General features: G+C 39.4%; 1 protein-coding gene across 4 annotated transcripts in view; it reads right to left on the bottom strand.

Annotated features, from left to right (window-relative positions):
• The window catches only part of MET (MET proto-oncogene, receptor tyrosine kinase), a 128,252-nt gene that overhangs the window by 89,751 nt on the left and 12,242 nt on the right, over positions 1-26,259 (bottom strand). For all 4 annotated transcript variants that reach the window (XM_027102126.1, XM_027102125.1, XM_027102124.1 and 1 more), the window contains exon 2: positions 2,880-4,096. In XM_027102126.1, the coding sequence (XP_026957927.1) occupies positions 2,880-4,082 (1,203 nt within the window). In that variant the 5' untranslated portion in view covers positions 4,083-4,096. The remainder of the gene's footprint in view (positions 1-2,879; positions 4,097-26,259) is intronic.

The raw sequence follows: 26,259 nt of genomic DNA on the forward strand, positions 1-26,259 counted from the left end.
AGTCAGGTCTGATACACCTGTTGGACCCACAGAATCTAAAAGACCCTTTCTTGGTCCTCTGTCTGATCCTGTGATAGAGACACATTTTGCGTAGGGTGGAAGCTCACGGAAGGCCAGAAAACCCCTGCTGCTGCGAATGTGCTCTGTAAGTCCTCGGAAGGTTACTGTTGCAGTTTTCTTAACTTTGTCCACAGAGCACACAATGGTCCCTCCATAAAGATCTGACTGATTAGTTTTGTTAATAACAAAACTACAATATATGTATCTATTCACTAAACGTTACGCCAAAATAAAAACTTAGTTCCAAGAAATTGTCAGAAGGGTCACCTGATATCTTTGCCAAGACAAAATGGAGTTGTATTGCTTAGAGTATTTCCAAACTTTTTTTTTTTTTTTTTTGTGGTACGCGGGCCTCTCACTGTTGTGGCCTCTCCTGTTGCGGAGCACAGGCTCTGGACGCGCAGGCTCAGTGGCCATGGCTCACAGGCCTAGCTGTCCCACGGCATGTGGGACCTTCCCGGATGAGGGCACGAACCCGTGTCCCCTGCATCGGCAGGCGGACTCTCAACCACTGCGCCACCAAGGAAGCCCCTCCAAACTTTTTTGATCTTGTAAATCATTTTGTTTTTGTGTGAGTAACAGCTCTAGGTGCCTTCATTTTAAGATGAAGCTGGGAAATGACTGTATGCTGACTATTGGAACAATCTGAGATCTTTCTGTGGCGGGTATATGAAAACTGATAACGTGGGTAGTTTCATTCTTGGAAGAATTCTGACCTTTAGTAACCAGAGAAGATAAACAGGCAAATAAATAGAAGAGATTGGAAGGTATCTGTCTCTGTGGAATTTGGCTAGTGTAAAAGTTGCCTTCCCTTGTAAGAAGACTATGTTGGCCAGTTCCACCTTGTTTCCCACAAGAATTTTTGTGATGGGAGTGATAACAGTTTCAGGTGTGGTTGGTGCATTTTGGGCATTTTTCCTGGGTGATAAACCTGCCCTGAATTTCATTGGGTAACCCTGCCTTTTTGTTCCCTTTGGAACACTAAAAAAGTCAAAGGCGTAGGATAAAGTTCAGCTGTGTTTTGAGAATTTCTAGAATTGATAAATACTTTTACATCTGGGGGCTGAAATGTACAAAATAAAACAATGAGATAAGATATCAGTATACCCTTGTAAGGTAAAGTCTCTTTAATTTTTAACAGAACAAGATTTAAATAGCAAAGTCGTGTGCTTTAGAGGCTCTGAAGGAATTCCCAGTAGACTCTTTTTAAACTTGTTTCTGAAGCAATTCATTGGATGCAGGAAAAATGTTTTCTCTGAAATGCTATTAATATTACTCTTTTATGTCCTAATTCCCAGGTTTCTGAAAGTCTCTTTGTTTCCTTTCATTCTTTGTCTTTTCCAGTGAGGAAAAGGGACAGCCTCATGAGCAATCCCATTGCTTCTTACAGATTTTGCAACATATTAAATGTATCCAGGGAGAAATAAGTCTTAGTTGGGATATATATGTATGTATATTATGTATATTCATAGACTTTTGAGAGAGAAGAAAGTTATGTCTTTAGTTCACTATAAGATGGATTCATTTTCTCAGAAGCACTTTTCTAACTTTATAAATAAATTACTTAAGAGTTTCCATCTGGAGAAGTATCCTAGACATTTCAGCAAAAGTGAAACAAACGTTTCTGAATTATTATGCCCTTGTTATCCATCTGCAAATTATATACTTTCTTTTATCAAGGACATGTTTAATGTTCTTCCTGCTTGCAATTACAACCTTTACCACTTAGACTGAAAACTGCTAGAGTAAGTGAGATGTACATTTTCAAAGTCAAATTGTCTTTAGAAAAGCTATAGAATTTGTTCATCCAGTTATGATCACTAGTGGTCATTATGTTAGGAGGCATAACCAGGTCTGTATGTTCAAATCTGGGTCCCCACCAAGAAAGCCCAAGGCCACAGTGGACTCCCAGTTTGATGCTCTTCCTCTAGCACAAAATGATCTGAGGACTAGCAGGATAAATCCTCTGGGTATAGCTGGTAGCCTTTACTATATCTAAATCGAAGCAATAAAGAATTTCCCTAACGATCACAGGGAAAATATCATTTCATGTAAGTACAAACAATCATCAATCGAGAATATTTATATCTATAAATATCAAATGCCAACCAGGTAAAAAGCAACAAATTAGAACTTGGTAGACACCTGCCCATTCAAGCACGAAGTTTATGTATTAAAGTCAAGATCCAAAGTATGGATTTGAGAGCAAAAATTTCCTCTGTAGTTTTCTAATTTATTCAGAGAGGTATATTAGTGCATTTAAAAATGTTTAATTTATCAACATTTTAGAAGAGTTTTTTTGTTTGTTTTTAGTGAAGTTTCTTTAAGTAATGCCAAGAATAGAGACTGTTCACTCATATATCAGTGAGCGAATGGGATCTCATTAAAAAAAAAAAAAAAAGCCTTCAAAACCTAAAAATTAAGCATCTTATTCTAAATGTTGTAAAGACTGCATGGCATCTCAATAATTGTGCTTTACAGGAATTGCTGTTGTGTTAAACTTTATGTACATCTGACCAGAACTACTAAAGCTGATATGAGAAACAAGGTTAATAATCTGAAAAATACTGGCAAACCTGTAAACCCAAATTGTAAAAGTATTTTATATTTTCTTTTAGTTATCACATTAACTTTTTCTCAAGCTATGATTCTACCTTTAAATGAAGATTCAATTTCTAAATTTTCTTGGAGAGAATTGGCAAATATTTGGATAAAGACCATTTACCAAGCACCAGAAAGCCCTTTATATTCTCTTCTAGACTGATAACTATTATGACTTGTACCTCATAATTTGTAAGTAGGGAACCTGTATGACTTACCCTATTGAAGCAGTGGTCGTGGTTGGGGCCATAAAAATGCTGGAGACATCTCACATTGTTTTTGTTGACGATCTTGTTGAAGAACTCATTGACATATTTGACAGGGAACGCACAGACAGCAGAGCGATTCATTGGTTCGACAGAATCTGGTTTGCTTTGTGCAAACACCCCGTAGAGAATATCATCATTCAGGTTGGCACCTATTTGCTTAGCGAGCTGGGTCCCAGGCTTACTGACATACGCAGCTTGGAGAATATTAAACACTTCCTCCCTTGTGGATCTCTTTCTTCTCTTTTCTGTGAGAATACACTCCAGAGGCATTTCCATGTACGAATGCAAACCAGAGTCTACGGAACAGAACCTGATTATTCTTGTGTGAAAAGTCTGAGCATCTAGAGTTTCCCGTTGGACCGTCAAAAAGTAAATAAAATGGTTGCTTTCAAAGGCGTGGACATACTTAATGGGGTAGGAATCTCGGAACTCAGGTAGAACATCAATATAGGATTGGTCTGTCAAAAACTTAAAACCATCTTGCGTTTCCTTTAGCCTTCTCACAGATATCGAATGCAATGAATGATCTGGAAGGTAAGAAGAATTTATGGTATTGCCCACGAAGAAGTTGATGAATCGATCCTTTTCAGACAGCAGGACTTTGGTTCCCAGGGCACTCACCACACAGTCAGGACATTGTCTGGGCTCTTCATCTGCCTGTGGAGAGTACATGCAATGAACCTCCGACTGTATGTTAGCAGTATTGTCAGGTGGAAGGACGTGTCGCTGGCAGGTCCCTCTGTGGACACTGCCGCAGCTAATGAGTTGGTCATCATAGTACGTGTCAACAAGCAGAGCCATGTTGATGTTATCTTTCCAAACACCACCTGATAAATTGGCTTTGTGGCTGCAATTCTGACATGGGAAACAATCTGGGTGTTCTAGCACAGGTCCAGTCTTGTACTCAGCAACCTTCTGAAGGTCTTTGTCATTTAAAACGTAAAGGTAGTTAATGGCACCGAGGTAAATGTGATGCTTGTGGGAAACGACATTCTGAATGGGTGTTTCTGCTGTGAAGTTAGGAAGCTGATACTGCATGTTCACATTCATCTTGGACTTTACTAGTGCCTCTTTACACTCCCCATTGCTCTTCTGCACCAAGGTAAACAGAAGCACAAGGATGCCAGGTGCAAGCACAGCAGGGGCCTTCATGGTGAGAAGTTTATCTGCCAAAACATGTTCAAGGCAAGAGCAGTTTAGTTGTCATTAGAAACAAGAAGAAACTGAAAGAACTATACCAGTTAAACTATTAGAAACAAATCTTCCTAACTGGAATTTTTACATTGAGTGAAAACAAAAAACTCTAGCTGGTTTCACATAAAGATGCATTGTGCAGTTGGACATGACTCCACATAGTCTAATTTTAGAACTCAAGCCATGAACAAGTAATTTTAGAGAACCATTATGAGATGCAAACAATGTTCTGTTCTGTAACAGCAACTAGGTTAGACTCATTCAGCAGCGAAGTCAGAAAAATAGCAAACTTCTTTCTTAACCTTTTGCTGGTTGTTTAATGTGGTTTAATATCTGTGGTTAATGACTAGGTTGATATTTAAACTTTCTCAGTTAGTCAAGTAAAGGAATTGTGGTTCAGATTCATTTATTCTACAAGTCACAGCAGGCATTGTTTCCTTGGGAGCATGTAGAATTACTAGGCTAAATTTAGCTTCCTTTTGGTGGAAAACAATCATAAATTCTAGAAGCAATATGATCACATGCTGTTTATAGGATTTTGTGTGCAGAGGAAAGGTATGGTTATAATTTGGCTATAACTGACCTATTGTTTTGGATAGACAAATGCTTAACTTAATGTAAGATCACTGGGAATGTAAAAACAGAAAGCTAAAAATGTATAAAATAAAATATAATCTTTAGGACTAAAGTCCTAGAATTATTTCTCAGGGAAAAACAACATATTGTTCGTTACCAAGTCAAAAGTTATTTAGTTAAAAGAACATTATTTTAACATTCCATTGTATGCACACGGACAGTATTTCTACTAGGAAGCATAAGTGGATTTGTTATTCAGGTTTTAAAAAGTTAAGGTGCACAAGTTATAAACATTGTGAGTTCTACTTATAACAGCTATAGGCAGGGTTAGAAAATAAAGGCCTTAGAGAAATAGAAACCAAATAGTTATTACTTCTTTCCCCCTTTTGAAAAAATGCATAATTCTGACAGGACAAAGGGAGCCTCTAAAAACATACTGGGCATTGTAACTATGCCAAAGACTAACTCTAGGTCCACAAAAACACAACAGAATTCACTGTGCATGGCTCTGTGCTTACACTATGGGAAATGGGACATGGCACTTACCCTTCAGTGAACTTACAGTGGGGTTGAGAGATAATACATATATGCAAATTACTATAATACATGGTATTATAATTTCCTGCATAGCAAAAACCAAATGCTAAAAGCATCAAGAGAGGAAGGCATGGCCTGTACTTAGGATTACTATGATCATGAGAAATATGGACAAGTCCAATACATTTCAGGTCCAGAAGACAAAGACAATGCCTGTTTGGTTCATCACTCTATCTCAAGGACTTGATATAGAACCTAGAACAGAGTAGGTGTTCAATAAATATATGTTGAATAAATGAGTGAATAAAAATTAAACAATAAGTTCAAAGTCGCAGAACAGATAAGAGTAGTAGCCAGAGATTAAAACCAAATTTACTGACTCCAAAATCAAAGATAATTTTACCCTACCAAACTGATAGGAATTACAGGCATTATTTAAGAGGTAATAGAAAGTCATTGAAGGGTTTTGAGCTGGAGAGTCATATGAGCAAGGTTTTACTCTAGGAAGATTGATCTGGAGGAAAAGTGGCTTAGAGCAGGGAGAACCTGGCAATGAGAAGACCAGATGACAGGTATTATAGCCCATAACCAGGTAGTAAGGGCCAGAAGCAAGATGGTGGCCCCAAGAATAGAAAGGAAGGGATGAATGAGAGACATATTTGAATAAATAAGATTGGACACCTAAACTGGTGGAACACAAAAGAGAAGGTAAAGATAAGCAGCGTCATCTGGGAAAAAGTGGAACAAGTTACAAACTAGGGTGGTCAGTAGGAGGAAGTTAGGCTAAAGATCAAGGAATATGATAAGCTGGTTTTGAACATGTTGAGTTTGATGTGTTATTGAAATGAGTGAAAACGTTCTACTACAGGAATGACTAGTAGGTTTTACATTGTTTCCAGCAAGCAGGTTATCTGAAGTGAAGAATGAAGATTCCAAGCAGACAGCATATGTGCCAAGCAACAGAGGAGAATAATGAGAAGGATTTTGAGGAGAAGCCTGCTTTTACTGGGAAAGTGGCACGATTGGTCTTGGGTGAGGTAATATCCATCTTAGATGAGACAGAGGCAAGTATAAGCATAAGTGCCCAGTATCTGCCATCTGTGCATTAGAAAGAATGAAACTTCAGGACTTGATCTTAGTGGGGCAATTGGGATTCTAGTTGGAATAGAAATAAACTTTGCATGTTATCTGCACAGAGGGGATGGTTAAAACCAAGAAAGAGTATGTTCATGGAGGGAAAAGGTGAAGGAAGAGAAGACAAATGAACCAGATCTCGGAGAATACGCACATTGGAGAAACTAGTGAAAGAAGCAAAGAAGGTAAGTTAGTTCAGGGAGGCGTCATGAGAGCCAAAATTGCACTGTGTCACAGAAGGCAGGTGAGGGTCTCAGGAAGGTGGATGTAATCCACAGAAAAGCTCCTTGTTGACCTTTACAAGAGTATGTTCAGCAGATTCAACAGTGGTATCAGACCACTAAATTGCAAGGGTACATGTGATGAGGAAGTAGAATGTTTGTCAAAGGAAGGACAAGCAGAAGGCAATATCAGGGTTGAGAGGACTTTAAGTTGCAGGAAAGACGTACACTTATTTGTAGGTCTCTTTTTCTTCTACTAACGTTTGTTGGGTATCTACTAAAGGCCAGGCACTGTGGTAGGTCTTGGAACCCAGAAACACGGTACCTTTCCCAGGAAGCTCACAGTCACCTGGTGGAAGCAACGGGTTGACAGAAATTATGGGAATGTGTAGTAAGGGCAGCCAACCAGACTGGAAATGAGGCTAGAGCTGAGTCTTGAAGGAGGATGAGGAATGGAAATTCCTAGTGGAAGAGCAGTTTGTGCAAAGATATAGTGGCAGGAGAGACCATATGATACAATCAGGAAAAATGCAAGTAGATGGGCCTAGAGAAGCGGGGAAAACAAAAAGAGCAAATGAGGGAGATAAAAATTGTTCAATCAACATTCCAAGGGATCAAAAAGAGGCATTTCCAAGAGCCCTGAAACATAAGAGAAGTCACTCTTTCTGAAACAGCAGGAGAAGATGAGAAGTCACATAAAGATATAGGGACATTTAAGGAGTTCAGGGAATATGATCTCAATGTTCGAAAAAATAAATTAGGGTATATGACCATCTGCTGAAATTGATGGTTACAGAGGAGTGACCAGGGACTTCAGGGTAAAGGAGGAGGTTTAGAATATCTACAGCAGGGTATGCAAACTGAGGTCAGCAAGAAAGAAAGGATTGTATAGTAGCTCTGAGGGCTTCCTGAAGACACAGTGTATATGACTTCCTCTTCACATTCATGAGATATGGAAGAAACCCAAGAAAGAAGGTCAAGGACACAATGATTTTAAGGATCCAAATGAAGACATCTGATTGAGGATATAGGCTTTAAAGGCTACAAAATTATAGTTGGACCAGAGGGCAAAGCAGAGCTTCAGTAAGGTATAAACCATATAATAATAAAAATAACAATAACTTGTATTGAGTGTTTACCACGTGCCAGGCATTCTGCTAAACCCTCTGATATACTCTTTGTAAACATCCTGTGAAGTAGGAAGTATTATTATTCTCCATTTCTAGATGAGCAAACTTGCCAAAAGTCACACAGAACCAGATTCAATCCCATGTCTGACTGACAGGAATCTGGCCGGGATGTTGAATGCTTCACTAACACTGGAGCAGCTTCCTGAGCTAAGAGGGAGAGTGCACTGGAGCAGAAGTTAGACAGAGCTCTGGTTCTGGCCCTTTCCCTCTCTAGCTGTATGACTTTAGGCAATTCATTCACCTCTGATTCCCAGGGTCCAATAGCCTCACATGACTGCTTTAAGTATCAAAAAGAGATCTTATCCTTGAAAGCACTTTGTTACATAGTGTATACGTGTGTGTGTGTGTGTGTGTATACACACTTAAACATGTATAACTATATGATTGTTACATATGTGCATATATATGTATATATATGCATAAACTTGCTGTTTTTGAATGTAAGTCTCACTATTTTAAAGTATACTAGAAAAGTTTTGGCACTGGTAGGGGGAATAACAAGGAGTAGAAGAAAAGGATTTGGGACAAGTTGTTCTATTACAAGACAAATACAAACTACAAACTACAAATATGTGTCTAAACCTTCTAGAATACATTATGCAGAAAAATTAAATGCACTTCTCAAAATGCTATCAGTGTATCTTCTGAAATTGGGAACATTAGCCTAGTACATGATTTATCACTGTATTTTCTCTAGGAAAAATAATACGGGAAGAAAATAAACAAACTCTCATTGTCAAAAGAAAAAAAAGCATTGCAACCAATTTGCATCTTAGTTGATGCCCATTAATGCAGTGTGGAGTGAGAATGACTTTTTTCTTCTAGGCTTTTTGAGGGAACCTTCAACATGATCTTAAAAAAAAAAAATCTGAGGTATTATGTTTAAAAAATAAGTTTCCTATCTGAAGGTTCGTACATGTCTTTCATGGTACTAAACCTCAATCAACTAGAATCCAGGAAAATGTACAAACTGTTATCTCATTTGATGAGATGGCAAATCATAAGAAACCAGTAGGGAAGGAGAAAAATTTTTTCTATTTAAGGAAAAAACCCTGCAGAATAACCCTGGAGTTAGTAACCCAGTCTCCTATACTTTCTTCATATTCTCTTGATAGCAAATGGTGACGCCATTTTTCAGGTTGAGAAATCAAAAAAATGTTAATTAAAAAAATTTTTTTTATTAAAGCAGAAATATAGGACTAGGGCCCATTGTCAACAACAGAATTTTTAATTAAAATATGGGTTCTGTTTAACCCTCAGCTAAGGAGAAAACTTAAACATCCTGTTTTATTAATCATTCCAATTAATTGAGGCCCTTCCCTGTTAACAATGGTGTGTGTTGGTCAGATTAGATCTTCTCCAGGAAATGTTTGTGTCCCTCACAAGGAATGGAGGAATACTTTGGGAAATATCTGTTGCTGAGCTATGCACACTGATGACACTGCCAGTTAACTGAGTGACAGCTGAGTGATCAAGTGCACAGGCTCTGGAGACAGACTGCAGGGTTTGAATCCATTCACTGTCTGTGTGACCTTCGGTAAATTTTTCTGAGCATCTATTTTCTCATTTGAAATATCGGAGTGATTATAGTACCTGTCTCACTTACGATGGTTACTCTGAGAATTCAATGAGTTAATGAACATAAACCACTAGGAGCAGTGCTTGGCACAATAAATATTCTCTATTATTGCTTGTTCATGCCCTCAACAAATAGTTTTTGAGCATGTACTGTGTTCCAGATACTGTGCAGAAGATATGAAAATAAATAAAGCACTTTCTAACTGTGAGATGAAGAGGCAGACAAACAGACTACAGTTTAAATTCAACGTGGAAATGTCTATGGGAGCCCCTCAAGGGGAACTTACCCAGGCTAAGGGAGTCAGGCAAGTTTACTAATCAATCAGACGTAGTCCTTTCCTCACAATGCATTCCCAATACTGAAGCTCAGCATGGCGGGCGAGTGGGGTGGAAACCTGAGGTTTGGTTGTGGCAGTGCAGCTGAATGGTCGTATGACCCAAAGCCAGTCACCCAACTCCTTTGGCCTTAGCTGCTTTCTTATTTGTAAAATTACAGTGTTGAACAAGTTGTGTGCTGGAGGCCCCTGGAACAAGCTAATGACGGCTTAGCGTACGCATCTCTTCCCAACCCGTGTTCAGTGACCTCATCTTGGTTGCTTGAAATCAGCCTTGGTGGGAGTATTTACCCCATAGAAGTTGGCAAACACTAAAAATCAGGGCTTATTTCCCCCCCTGGAGGGACGGTTGTTAAATACTTACAAGCATACCCCCGGGTTGAACCAATGAACGCTGAAGTATTTTCCAACTCCAATAATTTTCAACTCTGAGATTGTTTTTCTACGTTTTACTCCAATGCCATTGAACTGGCATATATTGCTCTCTCTTCTCTATCTATATCATCTGCCAGATCAGGCTGTGTGAGCAATTTTCATATTTATATTGGGAGTGACTCCAGAACTACTTTCATCTTTTATGTATTTTTGCCTTGATACATTTATTCCTGTGATGTGCTTGGATCAGGCTTTCAATATAAAATGTCTTTTTACTGTTTGTTTTTTCTTTCTTTCTTTCTGAAACAGCACTGGCCATTTAACCAACTTTGAGTTCCTTACTAAAAGGAACACGTAAAGATGATTCAAACTGACTAATTCATTCTCTTAAAACGTCATGCACGTAGCAGGTGAAACTGAATCACTCATAAAACATTTCCGTATTTCTTTTCAGTTGATAGTTAAGATAAACTCACTGGCAAAACATTTCCTGGGAGTGATTATCTCAGTGGCACCTTGGTCATTAAACTATTGGTATTTAGGGGTATTTCCTTTAAAGAGGGCTGCTCTATTAGCTACAAATACCAGCTTAACCTAATGGTAAGACCACATACTCAACTCTGTCTGCCATCTATCTACCTCTAGTTTTCTCATTTAACTAGCTTACATTGGGCTTTTCATGCCCTAGAAATCTAGAAATACAGTTAATTCTCTAAGAGTTATTGAGTAACTACCTGTGCCTAACACCACTACTACTGTCACCATCATTGCCCTCATCAACAAAAACCTGTCTCAAAGCATATACCTGTGTTGTAAGCAAGCACTGATGGCTCATGAAAAAACACAACAGGTGTCATGGAATAGCTTTTTAAAAGAGAGGGACTTTCAAAACTTTGACACAGGTAACTCTGCTTTCCTTAGGAACTGATTTTTCTTAGAAATCATAATATTTTATAACTATATATAGGTAGTACTTTATAGTTTACAAGATGCTATCAACTACATCACCTCTTCTAAACTGAACGTTTTCTTAGAAGGTAAGCATTACTCCCATGTTTTCAGGGTAAACTGTTTCAGGGGACACTCCCATGTTTTCATGACAAAACTGAGATTCAAAGAGGATAAAATATTATCTAAAATATGATAAACATGCAAGCTAGTTCTTATAAGTGTATTTCTAATTTTTTTAAGTATGATGCTTATTTGAGCTGTTTCAAATTATTTGCATTTCCTGGAAAAGATTTTTGTTCTAAAGGCACAATATTTTGAAAACTTTTTCTGCATTTACCTGCCCAGCCCCTGCTCTACTACTGGCAACTCTTTTGAAAACTCTCCCCTATCTAATGGGGCTGTCAACCACCTGGCTTATCTCTTCCCCACAAGATGAGCTTGCAAACCAGGCTGGCCTTTTAGTGAATTCTATTCCTTTGACCCAGAGCTTGGACAGGGGTGAGCATATGACTAAAGCAAGGCGAACCAGGGTCTTTTGGGGTTTAATATAGATACTGGGAGGGGACCTCTCTCCCTCAAAAATCACTAGCACTAAGAATGATATTAACTTGTACTGTCTGATGACCATCTTTGTCACTGTGTGGAGAAAGCCTGCCTGAGCATGGAAGTGACCCAAGAGGCAGGGGATCCTAGACATGAAGAAAGGCAGGCCACTAATGCTATTGTGTAAGCATCTGCATCCACCATGTCTTCAGCTAATGAGAACCAGTAAATTTTTCCTTTCCTCCTTTCTTTCTCTTTCTTTTTTCCATCAGCAGTTTCATTTTGATTTTTTAAAAGATTTTAATTAATTAATTTTTAAAATTAATTAATTTATTTTTGGCTGCTTTGGGTCTTCGTTGCTGCACGCGGGCTTTCTCTAGTTGCGGCGAGCGGGGGGGCTACTCTTCGTTGTGGTGCGCGGGCCTCTCATTGCGGTGGCTTCTCTTTGTTGTGGAGCACGGGCTCTAGGACTGAGGGCTTCAGTAGTTGCAGCACGTGGGCTCAGTAGTTGTGGCTCACGGGGTCTACAGTGCAGGCTCAGTAGTTGTGGTGCACAGGCTTAGCTGCTCCGCAGCATGTGGGATCTTCCTGGGCCAGGGCTCGAACCTGTGTCCCCTGCATTGGCAGGTGGATTCTTAACCACTGCTCCACTAGGGAAGCCCCTCATTGTGATTCTTTTATTCCTTGTGCCTGAAAGTCCTGACTAAACAACGTCCACTCGAAGATTCTACAAACTTGTGAATTCAAACACAAAGTCAAGTGCATAAAAGCAACTTTATAGAAAACATTCAAGTAATTGGCAAAGACAGTTTCTTTATTTACTTGAATAATTTCTTTAAATATTTCACTTTGCATTTGGAGATATATCTACTAGTTAAAATTTCTGAGGTACTACACCAGCTTTTTTCTGCTCTATAGTTTCAAATTCTTCTACAATATTTACTTAACATAATCTCAAGATAGAAATAATGTATCTAAGTGAAGAGTCAAAATGTAAAAACTAGAAAACATTTCAATCCTGCTTATAAGTGTATAAAGGATTTATGATGATGGAAAATGGCCGAGGCCCCGTATTAAGGAAACTGCAGTCATAAAAACAGTCATGGCTAAATTCTCCAGGAGGACTTGCCAGAGTGAAATCCTAAGGAAAATTCTTAGCCCTTTCTACATTTATATTATTTCCATTAATTTGAAAAGTAGGCCCATAAACACAAAGCTAAGGAAAGAAGATTCCAATAGGAGATTCCTGATGACATTTAAAATACTGTATTTATAAACACTCACTGCTTATGAAGAGTCATATTATATCACATAATATTAATCAAATATTTGTGAGCTCCCATTGCATACCATGCCCTTGTCTAAATACTGAGAGTTTCTACCCTCAAAAAGTATACAATCTGCGGATTTGAACATAGCAAGATAAATGCTAAAAATCTAAATATGTAACCTAAATTGAAAAGTGACAGATCTACTGGGCTGTCGAGAAAGCAAATTTTAAAACATGCCTTGTTCAACATTTGATTCCTAGGCCTAAAGCTTTAACACTTAGTGTTATTATCATCAAAAAACCTAAGCTGGGCTTCCCTGGTGGCGCAGTGGTTGAGAGTCCGCCTGCCGATGCAGGGGACACGGGTTCGTGCCCCGGTCCGGGAAGATCCCACATGCTGTGGAGTGGCTGGGCCCGTGAGCCATGGCCTCTGAGCCTGCACGTCCGGAGGCCGTGCTCTGCAACAGGAGAGGCCACAACAGTGAGAGGCCCGCGTACCGCAAAAAACACAAAAAATGAAAAAAAACCTAAGCTGACTTTAGAAAGATAAAACAATACATGTCAAAAATCCCTTCTAATGTAGACAGACACTACCTTGACAATGATTTCTAACAGTAAGTCAAAAGGACAGAAGAAGTCTTCAGGGTTTTTCAGCCCACACAACTGCTCATTTATATGACCACATTTAAATGATTTAAAATACCCATGAGTTAATCTTATTCCTAATATTTACAGACTAGTTTGCTTAACAACATTGTTCCCAATAACTCATAAGCCTTCTGGAGAACAGGTGGTGTAGTGGAGAGAGCATGGGCCTTGGTGTCATCACACTCTGATGTGATGTGAATCTGGGCTTTACCATTTACCTACCTTCTGACTCTGAGTGTCAGTTTCTTCATCTAAAACATGGGGATAATAATGGTACACATCTGTGGGTTGGCCAGGAGTGTTGGAGATGAATTATGAGACACTGGCATTCAATTATGCAGCATACACTGGCATCCAATAAATGTAGCTATTATGCTTACCCTCCTAAGTTGTGTCTTAGCCAGTTTCTGCGTACCTTCATCAAAAATGAGGAACTTGGCACAGTCCGCTATGTGAGCCCACTCCAAATACTTGCTATTTCATCACCTTGGCCCTCTCATCTACAGTTTAAATAGTGTTATTTCTTATTTTCCCACCCTTTGGCCATCTTGTGGTTTTCCTCTAAAGCTGTTTCAAGTTCCTGAAGCCCTTCTTAAATTATCCTCCAAGAGATATGGGGATATATGTGTATGCATAGCTGATTCACTTTGTTATAAAGCAGAAACTAATACACCATTGTAAAGAAATTATACTCCAATAAAGATGTTAAAAAAATAAATAAAATTTAAAAAAAAATTGTCCTCCAAGACATGGTAAGGGCCTTCCACACTAACGAAGAACAGATAAGGAACCATTACTTTACCTCTTTAAAGAAGAGCAAACCCATGCCCCCACTGAGGTTTAGGAAATGAATATATAGGATGCTCAGTTAAATTTGAATTTCAGATAAACAATGAGTAATTTTTTTAGTATAAATATGTCCCATGAATGTATATAATATGACATTATGAGTTGTAAGCAAATGGAGAAAAATAAGGGAATAATCACCCTTTTTACTAACAGAACTTAGATTGAAAATATTTTGGCCAAACTTATTTATCTGTTGGAGTAGAACTGTATTTTTAAGGTTTTTGTAGCACATGTATGTTGCAAAACTGCATACGTTTTTTTTGTCGTTGTTGTTGCTGTTTTGATGCTGTGTGTCTAAAACATGCTGCTTTCAAAGTGATTATCAGGGTAACCTGTTCCTAACAGGTGGTTTTAAATACCATGTGAAGGTACAACTATGTAAAAGGAAGATTTTTTTTTTCTACTAAAAATCAAGGAAAAGATTTGTGTGCTTGTAGAGAAAAGTTATAGTGTATACGGCAACCTGTCACTGACATTAATTTCTGAAACAGAAAAAGTATTCTTATATTAATATGTATACTTTATTTATAATAAAAAGCTTATTAAAATTCATATATAGGTCACTATAGGAGAAAACAAGTTAAACATGGTACAAAAATAATTTTCATGTGTTATAAATATTGTTTTAGCAGCTCCTCTAAACAATTACTCTTGATTATTATACAAATGTTGCTTCTTTGAGGGAAACCTAAATAGTGCTCTTATTCAGATTCTTATCAAATATTGTATCCCTTCTTCCAATAAACATTTTAAAAGTTGAAAATGACTGAATCATAGCACAAGAAAAAGCCAACATGCATTTTCTAGTTGTCAAACATGATCAAGATAATTGTCCAACTCTGATATGGTAACAGTAAAGATGAAAACAACAGAATTCCATTATATTCTCAAGATTATCCCTCACACAGTCATAATCTGTTAGTAAATATCTTTGTCCTTTTAAGAATGGCTGAAAGTATTCAACTTCTGGGAAATAAGAATAAATGGACATTTGTTTTATCATTGTGCATATTGTAAGAAGTCCTGTTCAGAAAATACATTGAACTGTCAGTCTTGATTGATGGACAGGCTTTTGTCCCATTAATAAGCCGTAGGTCAGATAAGAATGTTTCACTGCCCTTGAAAATGTGAAGATTGAACTTTCAATGTTAAGAAAGTGCTAAGATTCTTGAAATCCTATAAAACTATTTAAAAATATTTTTCAGCCTAATGGATAGATGTAATTTTATAATTCAGATCGTGTAGAAGTGCTACCAGATTTTACTCAATTAATCCAGGAACCCTGAATAACATGAATCCACAAATCACATTTGAGAAACATTTTTCTAACTACACAAATTAAAATAAAAATGAAAAAAAGCCTAGCAACCTCTTCCAGTTGCATTCAAATACAGGGTTTGAACAGGATAAACCTGACTGAATGGTCAGAATGTGAACCACAAAAGGGAGACACAGAGAGGAAGCCGGTACATCACTCATTAATAAATCCGACATTTCCCTCCCTCAGTGTTTGAAAATGTCCTCGGCATAAGGCACGGTGAATTTCAAATGGGAAGAACTGTGCTCAGGATTGAGTTTATATAACTGATCAATCTCCTCTGGTGTTACCCAAAGCAGAAATCAAATGGCTGCAGAGAAATGCTGGTGGTTAGTGGACCCCATTCGTGTCATGGCCGCTGTCACGTAAAGAAAGAGAAATCAGCATCCAGGGAAAGAGAGAAAAAGAGGAGACACATGAGGATGCCAAAGGGCAGGCTGTGACCCTGAAATATGGAGTGGTCAAGCAAGGGGGGCATTCTCCTCTAACACTATTTGCACCTAGCTCTTAGGGTGTGGCTGAATTTTATTTTGCTCACATCTGAGAACTTTTCTTCGAAATCAAAGTTAACTAGTAGACTCTCTGGCAGTGAAGTGAACTAGGGACCCTTTTCAAGGTGAATTTTGTCAGTATATGATGTTTTCTTTTCAAGCAAAGTAGAAAAAAAACCTTTTAGAAATCATGAAAATAGTATGAATGGAAGAAATAACAAAACTGGCCATATTTTGTATAGATGTGGATTCCTTGGGTAAACATAATGCAATTCTAACAGTGTTGAGAGAAAAATTAAAAGCACATAAATATCACGACGTTGAGATCAATATGTAATCAGAGAATAAAAGAACCAAATAAAACTTTCTACAAAAATCTTAAATACTTTAAAATGAATAAAGAACACCAAGCAAAGTTATCCTCATAAAAACAGAGCAGTACAGAAAAATAAGTACAGAATCCAATATCTAAAACTCTGCATCCTTGAAAAATTGATAAACTAAAAGGTTAGGACAACTTAAAAACAACTGTGCTCAGGACTGCATTTATATAATGGATCAATTCAAGGAAAAATAATCCAGGGTGTGTGTGTGTGTGTGTGTGTGTGTGTGTGTGTGTGTTTTAGGGAGAGAGAGAAAGAGAGAAAAGAGAGCAAGGCATTAAAAAACTTTTTAACCATATAGGTGCTGCCCACTGGTTGGCAGTCCCAGCCTCCTGGCACATTGCCCTCTAGTTGTGAACTCCAGATGGGTGTACATCTCTGGAGGAATACAGGGAAGGAGAGTTAACTACAGCAGACAGAGGCAGGGCCAAGTAGTATCCCAAAGTGAAGATATTACTTGCAGGATAAGCTGGAGTTGCTCAGGTACAGTGGAGACGGGACAGACTCTCTGGACTGAGAGACCATACATGCAGGCACCTTGGGGAGAATGTGCAGGGCTGGTCAGGAAGATGTAACTGGCACAGAGGCTATGTGGGCTGGGCTGGGTGTGGATGAAGCCAGAAGATAAGGCTGGGGCATATCACAGAAAGTCTTATGCATCCTATTGAGGGGCCTGTACTCTTTCAGTAGTGGAGAGTCCCTGGGAGGTTTTAATCAGGACACGGAAACCAGAATACTTATAACTATATATTAGACAACTTTGGTGACAGTGTGGTGAGTGGACTGGAGGGGAAAGGAGCTACAGGCCAGAAGACATAACGGAAGGTCACTGAATCTTCCAGGCACTAGAGGATGAAGACTTACAATAGAGTGAAGACTCCCAGATCTGCATCCTCATCTCTTTAGCTCCAGAGAGTCCAGAAATCCATCTCTCAAGCATCAATTTTGTATGTTCAACAGCTATTCAAGACTAAATTTGACAAATATTTATTGAGGAGCTAATATGTGCAAGGTGCTTGGGGGTACACCAGTAAACAAAACAAACATTCCTGCTGTTGTGGAACTTACTCTGTAGCAGGTGCTCCAGACAACAAATACATAAAACAATTAAGTCAATCCTGTACTATATTAGAAGTTGATAAATAAATGTTGGAAAAAATGCAGGGCTCCATGTGAAAAGTATTTATTCTATTTGTTAACTGTCCTCAACAAATAAAGATGTTTCAGAATGTGAAAAAAAAGAAGTTGATGAGTGTTACAGGCAAAAAAAAAAAAAAAAAAAAGCAGCATTGGGGGATCAAGAGTGCCTGGAGGGGAGGTGGTGGAAGAGGTCTGTAACTTTGAAAAACTGGGAAGGGTGAGGAGCTTCAAGATGGTGGAAGAGAAAGACATGGAGATCACCTTCCTCCCCACAAATACATCAGAAATACATCTACATGTGGAACAACTCCTACAGAACACCTACTGAACGCTGGCAGAAGACCTCAGACCTCCCAAAAGGCAAGAAACTCCCCACGTACCTGGGTAGGGCAAAAGAAAAAGAATAAACAGAGACAAAAGAATAGGGATGGAACCTGAACCTCTGGGAGGGAGCTGGGAAGGAGGAAAGGTTTCCACTCACTAGGAAGCCCCTTCGAGGGCGGGCAGAGACTGCGGGAAGCTTCGAAGCCACGGAGGAGAGCGCAGCAACAGGAGTGCGGAAGGCAAAGCGGAGAGATTCCCGCACAGAGGATCAGTGCCGACCAGCACTCACCGGCCCGAGAGGCTTGTCTGCTCACCCGCCGGGGCAGGCGGGGGCTGGGAGCTGAGGCTCGGGCTTCGGAGGTCAGATCTCAGGGAGAGGACTGGGGGTGGCTGCATGAACACAGCCTGAAGGAGGCTAGTGCGCCACGGCTAGCCGGGAGGGAGTCCGGGATAAAGTCTGGACCTGCCGAAGAGGCAAGAGACTTTTTCTTGCCTCTTTGTTTCCTGGTGTACGAGGAGAGGGGATTAAGAGCACGCGTTAAGGAGCTCCAGAGAAGGGCGCGCGCCGCGGCTATCAGCACAGACCCGAGATGGGCATGAGACACTAAGGCTGCTGCTGCTGCCACCAAGAAACCTGTGTGCAAGCACAGATCACACCTCCCCTCCCGGGAGTCTGTGCAGCCCGCCACTGCCAGGGTCCCATGATCCAGGGACAACTTCCCCGGGAGAACGCACGGCACGCCTCAGGCTGGTGCAATGTCACGCCTGCCTCTGCCGCCACAGGCTCGCCCCGCATCCGTACCCCTCCCTCCCCCGCGGCCTGAGTGAGCCAGAGTCCCCGAATCAGCTGCTCCTTTAACCCCGTCCTGTCTGAGGGAAGAACAGACACCCTCAGGTGACCTACATGCAGAGGGCGGGTCCAAATCCAAAGCTGAACCCCAGGAGCTGTGCAAACAAAGAAGAGAAAGGGAAATTTCTCCCAGTAGCCTCAGGAGCAGCGGATTAAATCTCCACAAACAAATTGATGTACCCTGCATCTGTGGAATACCTGAATAGACAACGAGTCATCCCAAATTGAGGTGGTGGACTTTGGGAGCAATGATATATATATATATATATATTTTTTTCCCCTTTTCCTCTTTTTGTGAGTATGTGTATGCTTCTGTGTGTGAGTTTGTCTGTATAGCTTTGCTTTGAACATTTGTCCTAGGGTTCTGTCAGTCCGCTTTTTTTTTTGTTTGTTTTTAGTATAGTTTTTAGCACTTGTTATCATTGGTGGATTTCTTTGTTGGTTTGGTTGCTCTCCACTTTCTTTTTTTTTATTACTTAAAACATTTTTTAATAATTACTTTTTATTTTAATAACGTTATTTTATTTTACTTTATATTCTACTTTGTTTCTTTCTTTTTTTTCCTCCCTTTTATTCTGAGCCACGTGGATGACAGGCTCTTGGCGCTCCAGCCAGGCGTCAGGGCTGTGCCTCTGAGGTGGGAGAGCCAAGTTCAGGACACTGGTCCACAAGAGACCTCCCAGCTCCAAGTAATATCAAACAGCAAAAGCTCTCCCAGAGATCTCCATCTCAACACAAAGACCCAGCTTCACTCAACAACGCTACAGTGCTGGACACCCTATGCCAAACAACTAGCAAGACAGGAACACAACCCCATCCATTAGCAAAGAGGCGGTATAAAATCATAAGGCCACAGATACTCCAAAACTCACCACCAAACGTGGACCTGCCCACCAGAAAGACAAGATCCAGCCTCATCCACCAGAAAACAGGCACTAGTCCCCTCCACCAGGAAGCCTACACAACCCACTGAACCAAGCTTAGCTACTGGGGACAGACACCAAAAACAACGCGAACTACGAACATGCAGTCTGTGAAACGGAGACCCCAAACAGAGTAAGTTAAGCAAAATGAGAAGACAGAAAAACACACAGCAGATGAAGGAGTAAGATAAAAACCCACGAGACCTAACAAATGAAGAGGAACTAGGCAGTCTACCTGTAAAAGAATTCAGAATAATGATAGTAAAGATGATCCAAAATCTTGGAAATAGAATGGAGAAAATACAAGAAACGTTTAACAAGGACCTAGAAGAACTAAATAGCAAACACACAGTGATGAACAACACAATAAATGAAATTAAAAATTCTCTAGAAGGGATCAATAGCAGAATAACTGAGGCAGAAGAATGGATAAGTGACCTGGAGGATAAAATAATGGAAATAACTACTGCAGAGCAGAATAAACAAAAAAAATGAAAAGAATTCAGGACAGTCTCAGAGACCTTTGGGAAAACATTAAATGCACCAACATTCAAATTATAGGGGTCCCAGAAGAAAAAGAGAAAAAGAAAGGAACTGAGAAAATATTTGAAGAGATTATAGTTGAAAACATCCCTAATATGGGAAAGGAAATAGTTAATCAAGTCCAGGAAGCACAGAGAGTCCCATACAGGATACATCCAAGGAGAAACATGCCAAGACACATATTAATCAAACTATCAAAAATTAAATACAAAGAAAAAATATTAAAAGCAGCAAGGCAAAAACAAATAACACACAAGGGAATCCCCATAAGGTTAACAGCTGATCTTTCAGCAGAAATTCTGCAAGCCAGAAGGGAGTGGCAGTACATATTTAAAGTGATGAAGGAGAAAAACCTACAGCCAAGATTACTCTACCCAGAAAGGATCTCATTCAGATTTGATGGAGAAATTAAAACCTTTACAGACAAGCAAAAGCTAAGAGAATTCAGCACCACCAAACCAGCTTTACAACAAATGCTAAAGGAACCTCTCTAGGCAGAAAACACAAGAGAAGGAAAAGACCTACAATAACAAACCCAAAGCAATTAATAAAATGAAAATAAGAATATACATATCGGGCTTCCCTGGTGGAGCAGTGGTTGAGAGTCCGCCTGCCGATGCAGGGGACACGGGTTCGTGCCCGGGTCCATGAAGATCCCACATGCCGTGGAGCGGCTGGGCCCGTAAGCCATGGCCACTGAGCCTGCCATCCGGAGTCTGTGCTCCGCAACGGGAGAGGCCACAACAGTGAGAGGCCCGCATACCGCAAAAAAAAAAAAAAAGAAAATACATATCGATAATTACCTTAAATGTAAATGGATTAAATGGTCCAACCAAAAGACATAGACTGGCTGAATGGATACATAAACAAGACCCGTATATATGCTGTCTACAAGAGACCCACTTCAGACCTAGGGACACATACAGACTGAAAGTGAAGGGATGGAAAAAGATATTCCGTGCAAATGGAAATCAAAAGAAAGTTGGAGTAGCAATTCTCATATTAGACAAAACAGACTTTAAAATAAAGACTATTACAAGAGACAAAGATGGACATTACATAATGATCAAGGGACCAATCCAAGAAGAAGATATAACAATTGTACATATTTATGCACCCAACACAGGAGCACCTCAATACGTAAGGCAAATACTAACAGCCATAAAATGGGAAATCGACAGTAACACAAGTATAGTAGGGGACTTTAACACCCTACTTTCACCAATGGACAGATCATCCAAAATGAAAATAAATAAGGAAACACAAGCTTTAAATGATACATTAAACAAGATGGACTTAATTGGTATCTATAGCACATTCCATCCAAAAACAACAGAATACACATTCTTCTCAAGTGCTCATGGAACATTCTCCAGGATAGCTCATATCTTGGGTCACAAATCAAGCCTTGGTAAATTTAAGAAAATTGAAATCGTATCAAGTATCTTTTCCAACCACAACGCTATGAGACTAGATATCAATTACAGGAAAGAATCTGTAAAAAATACAAACACATGGAGGCTAAACAACACACTACTTAATAACCAAGAGATCACTGAAGAAATAAAAAAATACCTAGAAAAAATGACAAGGAAAACAGGATGACTCAAAACCTATGGGATGCAGCAAAAGCAGTTCTAAGAGGGAAGTTTATAGCAATACAATCCTACCTTAAGAAACAAGAAACATCTCAAATAAATAACCTAACCTTACACCAAAAGCAATTATAGAAAGCAGAACAAAAAAACTCCACAGTTAACGGAAGGAAAAAAATCATAAAGATCAGGTCAGAAAGAAATGAAGAAAACGATAGCAAAGATCAATAAAACTAAAAGCTGGTTCTTTGAGAAGATAAACAAAATTGATAAACCATTAGCCAGACTCATCAGAAAAAAAACGGAGAAGACTCAAATCAACAGAATTAGAAATGATAAAGGATAAGTAACAACTGACACTGTAGAAATACAAAGGATCATGAGAGATTACTACAAGCAACTATATGCCAATAAAATGGACAATCTGGAAGAAATGGACAAATTCTTAGAAATGCACAACCATCTGAGACTGAACCAGGAAGAAATAGAAAATATGAACAGACCAATCAAAAGCACTGAAATTGAAACTGTGATTAAAATTCTTCCAACAAACAAAAAAGCCCAGGACCAGATGGCTTCACAGCCAAATCCTATCAAACATTTAGGGAAGAGCTAACACCTATCTTCTCAAACTCTTACAAGATATAGCAGAGGGAGGAACACTCCCAAACTCATTCTACGAGGCCACCATCACCCTGATACCAAAACCAGACAAAGATGTCACAAAGAAAGAAAACTACAGGCCAGTACCACTGATGAACATAGATGCAAAACTCCTCAACAAAATACTAGCAAACAGAATCCAACAGCACATTAAAAGGATCATACACCATGATCAAGTGGGGTTTATCCCAGGAATGCAAGGATTCTTCAATGTAGGCAAATCAATCAATGTGATACACCATATTAACAAATTGAAGGAGAAAAAACATATGATCATCTCAATAGATGCAGAGAAAGCTTTGGACAAAATTCAACATCCATTTATGATAAAAACCCTGCAGAAAGTAGGCATAGAAGGAACTTTCCTCAACATAATAAAGGCCATATATGGCAAACCCACAGCCAACGTTGTCCTCAATGGTGAAAAACTGAAACCATTTCCACTAAGATCAGGAAAGACAACGTTGCCCACTCTCTCCACTATTATTCACCATAATTTTGGAAGTTTTAGCCACAGCAATCAGAGAAGAAAAAGAAATAAAAGGAATCCAAATTGGAAAAGAAGAAGTAAACCTGTCACTGTTCACAGATGACATGATACTATACACAGAGAATCCTAAAGGTGCTACCAGAAAACTACTAGAGCTAATCAATGCATTTGGTAAAGTAGCAGGATACAACATTAATGCAGAGAAATCTCTTGCATTCCTATACACTAATGATGAAAAATCTGAAAGTGAAATTAAGAAAACACTCCCATTTACCACTGCAACAAAAAGAATAAAATATCTAGGAATAAACATACCTAAGGAGACAAGAGACCTGTATGCTGAAAATTATAAGACACTGATGAAAGAAATTAAAGATGATACAAATAGATAGAGAGATATTCCATGTTCTTGGATTGGAAGAATCATCATTGTGAAAATGACTATACTACCCAAAGCAATCTATAGATTCAATGCAATCCCTATCAAACTACCAGCAGCATTTTTCATAGAACTAGAACAAAAAATTTCACAATTGGTATGGAAACACAAAAGACCCCGAAAAGCCAAAGCAATCTTGAGAAAGAAAAACGGAGCTGGAGGAATCAGGCTCCCTGACTTCTGACTATACTACAAAGCTACAGTAATCAAGAGAGTATGGTACTGGCACAAAAACAGAAATACAGATCAAGGGAACAGTATAAAAAGCCTAGAGATAAACCCATGCACATATGGTCACCTCATCCTTGACAAAGGAGGCAAGAATATGCAGTGGAGAAAAGACAGCCTCTTCAATAAGTGGTTCTGGGAAAACTGGACAGCTACATGTAAAAGAATGAAATTAGAACACTCCCTAACACCATACACAAAAATAAACTCAAAATGGATTAGAGACCTAAATGTAAGGGCAGACACTATCAAACTCTTAGAGGAAAACAGAGGCAGAACACTCTATGACATAAATCACAGCAAGATCCTTTTTGCTCCACCTCTTAGAGAAATGGAAATAAAAAGAAAAGTAAACAAATGGGACCTAATGAAATATAAAAGCTTTTGCATAGCAAAGGAAACCATAAACAAGACGAAAAGACAACCCTCAGAATGGGAGAAAATATTTGCAAATGAAGCAACTGACAAAGGATTAATCTCCAAAATGTACAAGCAGCTCATGCAGCTCAATATCAAAACAACAAACAACCCAGTCCAAAAATGGGCAGAAGACCTAAATAGACATTTCTCCAAAGATATACAGATTGGCAACAAACACAGGAAAGAATGCTCAACATCATTAATCATTAGAGAAATGCAAATCAAAACTTCAACGAGGTATCATCTCTCACCGGTCAGAATGGCCATCATAAAAAAATCTACAAACAATAAATGCTGGAGAGGGTGTGGAGAAAAGGGAACCCTCTTGCACTGTTGGTGGGAATGTAAATTGATACAGCCATATGGAGAACAGTATGAAGGTTTCTTAAAAAACTAAAAATAGAACTACCATATGACCAGCAATCCCACTCCTGGGCATATACCCTGAGAAAACCATAATTCAAAAAGAGTCATGTACCAAAATGTTCATTGCAGCTCTATTTACAATAGCCAGGACATGGAAGCAACATAAGTGTCCATCAACAGAGGAATGGATAAAGAAGATGTGGCAGATATATACAATGAAATATTACTTAGTCATAAAAAGAAACGAAATTGAGTTATTTATAGTGAGGTGGGTGGACCTAGAGTCTGTCATACAGAGTGAAGTAGGTCAGAAAGAGAAAAACAAATACCGTATGCTAACACATATATATGGAATCTGAAAAAAAAATGTCATAAAGAACCTAGGGGCAAGACGGGCATAAAGACAGAGACCTACTAGAGAATGGACTTGAGGATACAGGGAGGGGATGGGTAAGCTGAGACAAAGTGAGAGAGTGGCATGGACTTATATATAGTACCAAATGTAAAACAGATAGCTAGTGGGAAGCAGCCGCATAGCACAGGGAGATCAGCTCAGTGCTTTGTGACCACCCAGAGGGGTGGGATATGAAGGGTGGGAGGGAGGGAGACGCAAGAGGGAACAGACATGGGGACATATGTATATGTAAAACTGATTCACTTTGTTATAAAGCAGAAACCAACACAACCTTGCAAAGCAATTATACTCCAATAAAGAAGTTAAAAAAAAAAAGAAAAACTGGGAAGTTGCCTTTTAAGTAAAGAGTTGGAGGAAGAGCGGACTTAGCCATCTAAATACAGCTCTGCCTGGTGTGTCTGAAGCACAGCAATGGGGCCAGTAAGCCTGGACCTTGGTGATTAGAAGATGAGATCAGAGAAGACAAAGAATCGGATCAGGCAGGGCCTTGTAGGTCACTGTGAGACCTTGGCCTTTATTGGAGTGAAATATGAAGCCACTGCAGAGTGTTGAGCAAGGGATTGATTATATTTGAATGGAATCACCTTGAGTGGGTGTGGGAGATTGCTGGTGGCAGGGGGCTGGGATAGGGCTAAAATGGAGAAGTGAGGCTGTTTGGGAGTTGGGAGGCTGCTGTTAATAGTGTAGGTAAATGATGGCAGTGGCCTAGGCCAAGCGGAAGGAATAAGTGATGAGAGGTGGCTGAATTCTGGTTATATTTTGAACGCAGCTAAAAGGATCTGCAGATGGATATGGAGATGAGGTGTGTGAGGAAAAAAAGGAGTCAAGAATATGCCAAGGATTTTGGCTTTTGTAACAGGGAGAATGGTTCTGCCAGTTACAAAGGAGCTGGAGGGTGGAGCAAGTTTGGCAGAGATGTGTGAAGATCAGTAGTTTTGTTCATGTTTGACATACTTTTTAGACATCTAAATGGAGATGTTTACTTTGCAGTTGGATATTTGAGTCCTGGAGTTTAAATTAGGAAGTTGTCTGCATATCAATGGTATGAAAGCCATGAGACTGGATGAAACCACCAAGGAAAGGAGTGTAGGGAATGAAGAGAGGAGAACCGCGTGCTAGGGCTCACTGACGCCAACAGGCTGGGGAGAGCAGGGTGACCAAGAAGGAGCAGTTGGGTATACCGTCTGGCACCTCCGTCTACTCCTATGAAACTTGTTCTCCCATTCCATATCCTATCTTGGTGCCGAACATTTCCCACATTTCCAAGACATCATGCTTGACTCCCACCTACAGGTCTTTTAAATATGTCCACCTGCATCCATCCCCAGGGCGGTATCACT

This window comes from Aethalodelphis obliquidens, unplaced genomic scaffold (assembly GCF_003676395.1).
Source record: "Aethalodelphis obliquidens isolate GAN/ISIS:26980383/991018 unplaced genomic scaffold, ASM367639v1 scaffold5, whole genome shotgun sequence".
In the NCBI taxonomy this organism is placed as follows: domain Eukaryota; kingdom Metazoa; phylum Chordata; class Mammalia; order Artiodactyla; family Delphinidae; genus Aethalodelphis; species Aethalodelphis obliquidens.